The 6,000-nt window shown below is 62.7% G+C and overlaps 1 protein-coding gene across 1 annotated transcript in view; it reads left to right on the top strand.

Annotated features, from left to right (window-relative positions):
• The first annotated feature begins 332 nt into the window (after window positions 1-332).
• Window positions 333-6,000, top strand: part of CPLX1 (complexin 1) — a 28,036-nt gene continuing 22,368 nt past the window's right edge. Inside the window, exons 1-2 of the mRNA XM_066385254.1 lie at window positions 333-470; window positions 1,800-1,902. Of these exons, the coding sequence (XP_066241351.1) occupies window positions 1,872-1,902 (31 nt within the window). The 5' untranslated portion in view covers window positions 333-470; window positions 1,800-1,871. The remainder of the gene's footprint in view (window positions 471-1,799; window positions 1,903-6,000) is intronic.

Below are 6,000 nucleotides of genomic sequence, written 5' to 3'. Positions count from 1 at the left end.
TCCGGCCCGAGAAGGACTTTTTCCACGGGGGTTGGCGCGTGTCTGTCCGGCACGCGCTCACAGAACCCCGAGGAGAGGGGTGCGGGGCCCGTGGGGAGTGGGTGGCCACACCGAGGGGCTCGGATGAGGGCACAGTATCTGGGAGTCCGGGCGCACTGGCTCGGAGGGCTTGACCCGCGGGATCACTCCGGGGTCCGGCCGGGAGGGTGCGGGTTTTGGAGCGAGATGGGGGCGCGGCTCCGCGACTCCCGCCCCCTCCCCCGCAGGCGCGGTGGAGCCGCTGCGGCCCCGCCCTCGTCGTCACGCTCGGACGCGGGCGGGGGGCGGGGAGCGCCTCCATGTGACGCGCCCTCCTCGCTGTGCCCTTCAGCCGCCGCCGCAGTTCCTGGGGCGCCCCATGGACCCGGCCGCCCCGAGCGCGCTCCGCCGCTGAACGCCCGCCTGCCCGCCCGCGTCCCGGCCCCGGGAAGGTAACCGGCGCCCCCGTGTGCAGCCCCCTCCCCGGCCCGGCCGCCCGGCCCCGGCTGCCCCTCTCTGACCTCCGCTGCCGGTCTGCGCGCGCGGCACATCCCCGGCCCAGCCGGGCGCGCTCGGCCCGGGAGGCGCTGTCCGCCGCCGCGGTGCTGAAGCCCTCCCCCCACCCCCCGCCCCGTCTTTCTGGCTCCTCCGAGTCTCCTGCCTCTCGCGTCTCCCCTTGTCCTCCCTCGTCCTCTGCATCCTTCTTTTCCTCTCCCGGCGCGCTCCCGCCCGAGGGCCGCTCCGCAGAGCCCGGCAATTCGCCCGCCGCAAAGCCAAAGGAGTGCGGTGACGGAAGCCCGCCGAGCCGTGGCCCTGGGGGAACTCCAGCGGCACCCCGACCTCTCTGCCGCTGGGCCCTGCGGTTCCCTCTCCCCCAGGAGCCAGGGGAGAAGTTTGAAGGAGAATCTGCTTTGCGGCAAAGGCTCTCCTGCGCGCCAGCGCTTTGCGGGAAGAGGGCATTCGGGCCACCTCCCCTGCCCAGCCCGCACACGCGCGGGTCTCCTTCAGAGGAAGGCTAGGGGGAAACATCACAAAATAGGGGCGCGGCAGGGACCCGGGTTTCCCTGCCACGAGAGACCCTACTCAGGCAAATACAGGTTTTACAGGAAGCACCTCCCTACCAGAGTGCCCCCTGCGGGGACCCAGGAGCGCCCCACCCATGCAGACGCAGGTGGAGAGGTGGTCAGGCCCCAAGGCTGAGCCCTCTACTGACTCTCCCACCTCAGTGTTTGCAGTGGGTAGGTGGCAGTGGGCACTGAATCTCCCCTGGATGGAGTCTGGTTTCCCAACACTCCTCCATCAGCAACCACAAGGACCTCTCTGAAGGGGCACCCACTCAGACCCCACCCACCCTAACCCTGTTTTTTAAGTGGGCCCTACCCCCTACCCCCACCCCATGGCCCAGAACCCACCAGGGAGGCAACAGAGCCAGTCACCTTCAAATGCCCCTGGGCCTGCCCCTGCTTCTTGCAGGCTGGCTTCTCTGAGCTGCGCCCCTCCCTAAGTTATGAGCACCCCCATCCCTGCTTCAGAAACCCCAGGGACTGGGTGATAGCACTTTGCAGATCCAGCAGGGGTCTTGGGATCTACCTTCCCGGGCCAGAGTGTGGAGTGGAAGCCCCGTCCACAGGAGCCTTCCCAAGTGCCCCCTCCTGATGCCAGAGTCCAGGGGACGATGCTCTCTCAGACCCCAGATGCACTCTTGGGGGAGGGAGGGCCGGATGAGGAGGAACCCTCGCATGCGGGATTGGGGTGGCCTGTGACCACCTCCTTTCTTCCAGGCCCAGGAATTGGCCACACTGCATGTGAGTTCATACCCTCTGAGGAGCTGCTGAGGAATCCAAGCCATCGTCATGGAGTTCGTGATGAAGCAGGCCCTGGGAGGTAAGGGGCTGGGGGCACGATGCGCCCAGCTGGTCACCAGCTGCGCACTCGGTGGCCAGGGTGATGTGGGGGTCACAGGTTGAGTGAGCAGCACCCTACTCAGTCTTGTGGAGACACCCCAGGGTGGGTTTCAGGGGCACCAGAGGACAGTCCTGTTGGCAGTCAGTGGCCCCGCATTGCCACAGGAGTTGGACCTAAGATCAGGGTAACAGGGCTCAGGACTGGCTAATCAAAGGGACAAGAGACATGCCCCAGGCAGCTGTGAGCCCGATCCGTCCATGGGGGCAGTGGGACCTCTTATGTTTCTTTCCAATCCCGCTGACTCTTATTAAAAGGGAATCCTGTGTGTACCTGGCTCAAGACCATCCTTGTGGTCAGAGACCCTGGCCCAGGAGGTGGGTGGAGAGTGGGCCAAGGTCCATACTGGCACAGGTGCACTGGGCAGAGCATTGATTAGCCCAGGCTATGGGGCCTGCCCTGTGCTCCCTGGACCTGCAGCTCCTGTGATGGTAGCCAGGGCCAGTCAGGGCCTGACCGCCGGAACAGGCATCCTCCTTGGCCACACCCTGACCTGGTGCCATTGACAGCCTGGTGTTTGTCAGGCATTACGTGGCAAGGCCACCCTCTTGGTGCGGCTGCTGTGTCAGGTGGGCACTGCTGCCATGAATGGAGGGCCGCACAGAGGGACTGCTGCCCCTGCACCCGGACAGGAGCCCCGCGTGTGGGCTTGTCTCCTGGAGAAGCTGTGTGAACAGACATTTGGGCCTGGCCCCGGGCCACATTCCCTAAGATTCTGTGGTCAAGGATAGGCTGCAGGTTGAATCTAATTATAATAATTACATCACCGGGACATGATTCAGGGACAAGTACATCCTGGCACTGGGAGGGATCCATGTTCCACCCAGCCAGCCCCAGGCTGTTACAGATAATTAATTAGGCGGCTAATTTAGGCCCTGAGGTGGGCTTGTAGGAAAACTGAAATATCTGATTTGGCTGTCTACACGGCTGAAATTAGCTGGGTAATTGCCAGCCTGCACTCCCTTCGTTTAGCATCAGCCTAAAGTTTCTTCCACAGTGGCGGTGGGGCGGCTTCTCGAGAAGGTAGGAGCTGCAAGGGGGTGACTCCCGGGGTGTCCCAGGCTGCGTTACGCCCCCCCGACATTTACTGCCCCAGTGCTCCTGGGGATAGAGCCTGCCCCTGACCTCCAGGTGAGACCTTTCTGTCTAGTGCTTCCTCGCCCTCACCAGCACTCCCCAGGATGAGCGTGGGTGGCAGGGAGACAGAGGGACAGACAGACACTGGAAGTATTCCAAGAGAGACAGATTGGAGTCCCAGACACAGAGGAACCTGCAGGGTGGACCTGGGAAACTGTCTAGAGAGCGGTGAACCCAGAGAAATAAGGACAGGATGGCGTTGGTGAGAGAAGATGCCGCCCAAGGGAAGAAAAAAACAAAAAAAACAAAAAAAGAGACAGAAATGCCCCAGGACGTGTGAGACAGAGAGGGAGGGAGCTAGACACAAGACAGACGACTGAGGCTTCTGGGAGCCAGGCAGGGACGGTAGCTGGGCCAGGTAGCATCTCGGAGCAGGAGGGCCGGGGACAACATCATGGAAAAGACAGGGTGTCTGGTGTGCAGGCAGAGGGTTTCCAGGAAACGGGACAGGAGTTGGGAGAATGTGGACACAGAGAGAGACAGACAGACGCAGATGCATCAGGAACTTGGGGAGACTTGCAGTAGGAGGGAGCCCGGGAGGGCCTTCCTGAGCTGCCCTGGGCAAGTCCTGTCCCGGGGGTACACTTCCCTGCACCTTTCTGCTGCCCTGACCCTGTGTCTCAGGAACAGAGGCGGCAGGGGTGACTCTCTGGTGGGCAACCCTGCTTCAGACAGAGGGGGACCCACAGGATCCTAAGGAAAGGGGACCGTGCAGAGCTGGTCCTGCTGGGCCTTGTCCTCTCTGGGACCCAGGCACCCTGGAACGGAAGGGAACTGGTCCCGGATATGCAGGGCTTGGGACGAGGCGTGTGCCCTCAGTCTGTGGTGTCTTCACACCTCTGACACCTCTGGCGTGGCCGGGGGAGGTGACCAGGGGACTCAAGTGCTAGCCCATCGACTGTCCTGGCCCATCACACCCCAGCAAGGCCAGTGGCACTGACTGGTGACCTCACTCAGAAGCGTGGTGCCCGGCTGCTTCACCAAGAGCTGGTGGGCAGCTGCAGTTCAGCAGAAGGGACAGGTGTCTGCCAGGGCTCCTCTCCCTGAGACGGCCGGCTAGGCCTAGACAGTCCGGCCTCTGAGTCCCTGGAGTGGACATGGGAGGCCTCACATGACGGCTGTCTCTACAGCGCAGCCTGAGAGGGACCAGACACGGCCTGTGGGAGCATCTGCTCTCGGGGCCCGAGTTCTCTGTGAGCTGTCAGGGCTCCCTTGGTTCCTTCCAACTTAGAAAACATGACCCCGGACACGGCTCTGCTGGGGTCTGCCCCAAGGCCAGGGCACCTTGGGCACAAGGCTGGCAGGAGAATCCTCTTGGGGCCAAATCATCAAGGACAGTGTCCAGCTGTTGGCCAACTTTTGACCAAGAGAACAAGCCCACGTTTAAATTTTCCAGGATCAGTCCTGGATAAAAGGTCACGCTGACGCCGAGTCCGCGCGGTGGCGTGGGGGACCGAGGCCTGTCTGCTCACGGCGGCCTTGAACGGGGGCCAGGGGCTGGGGCCAGGCTGCTGGATCTGAGGGTCTCGGGTCCGCAAGGGTATAATCTGAAGAAACTGTTTTCACTCAAGGCCAGGAAGTGGCACAGGGCCCTGGAGCTATATTTACCCCTGGGCCAGAGCGTGGGCAGTTGTCAGGTTAATGTGGCCGGGTTGAGGCTCATCAGGCTAAAGCAGGCACAGCGTGTCTATTTCGGCTCAAAAGACCTGGTGCGTGGCTGGCTGTTCTGTCTTCTGCCTTCGTGTGACACGTTTTGTGTCCAGAACATGGCCAGGCCTTTGGGGACTGTGCAGAGGAAGGGGAGGAGGGGACGTCCAAGCTGGGCTCCACAGACAAGCAGACGAGACTGGGGCATCGCACACCCAAAGGGCCAGGGGCCTCGGGGGCTGGGACGGCCACAGAAGGCAGCGGGAGGTTGGAAGGAGAAGGATACAGAACCCCTGGGCACGTCCAGGAGCTGCTTGGTCAGTGTGGACCGTGTCCTGTGGGGAATTGGCCCGGGGCCACCCTGGAGGTGGAGAGGCTGGTCTGGGCTTGGCTGGGGGCGTTCTATTTCAGGGAGGAGGAGGGCATTGGGGCTTCTGGGGCTTGAGAGTATAAACAGCCTCCATCTGAGCTGGACCCACCGATGAGGCTGCGGTGTGTGGGAGGAGGCAGCACCACTGACCCCAGGCCCTCCATGGAAGGAGGAGAAGTGTTTCATGGGCACAGCCCCAGGGAACCTCTATGCCCTGTGGGTGGTGGACTCTCAGCCAGATCCCTCTGGGGTCCCCAGATGTGTCCTGGCCACTTCGGGGATCCCATAGGTCTTTGGGGCTGGGGTAGGGGAGTCTTCCCTCTGTGAGCTGGAAGCCCGCTCCGGGCCAGCACCTCCCCCACCTACAGGGCACCCTGGGGGTCCCTTCTTCAGCTGGCTCTGTGATCCTGGAGGAGACCTGTGTGTTTGCAGTTGCCCATGGACTCAGCACTGGGGCTCCTGAGGTCTTTGCAGGTCAGACCTTCCCTCACCTTCCCCCCTAGGACCTCAGATCAAGAGGTCCCAGAGTCCGCCCTGGTACCCTACACAAAGGCAAGGCCAGGCGTCCCATCCCGTCCCAAGCTCAGGTTCGAGGGCAGGGTGGTCCCGCTGGCTCTCCTTCATGTCTGTCTGGGGTTAGCTGTCTTTATCAAGCATGTCCCCTAGGCCTGGAGCTGCCCCACGGGGACACTGGCCAGGCGAGGCTGGGCCTCTGGCGTCTGGGAGAGTGGAGGGGGCGAGGACTGAGCTGGGCTGCAGAAGGAGCGGGTCTCGAGGGGAAGCACTGGAGTTCTGCGCTGGGGACGATGCTTTTGACTGAAATCGTGGAGAACCAGACAGAGTGGCCTGGCTAGAGTTTTGTTTCT

Source organism: Saccopteryx leptura, chromosome 5, assembly GCF_036850995.1.
Source record: "Saccopteryx leptura isolate mSacLep1 chromosome 5, mSacLep1_pri_phased_curated, whole genome shotgun sequence".
Classification (NCBI taxonomy): domain Eukaryota; kingdom Metazoa; phylum Chordata; class Mammalia; order Chiroptera; family Emballonuridae; genus Saccopteryx; species Saccopteryx leptura.
This window is presented reverse-complemented; position numbering and strand designations above follow the sequence as displayed.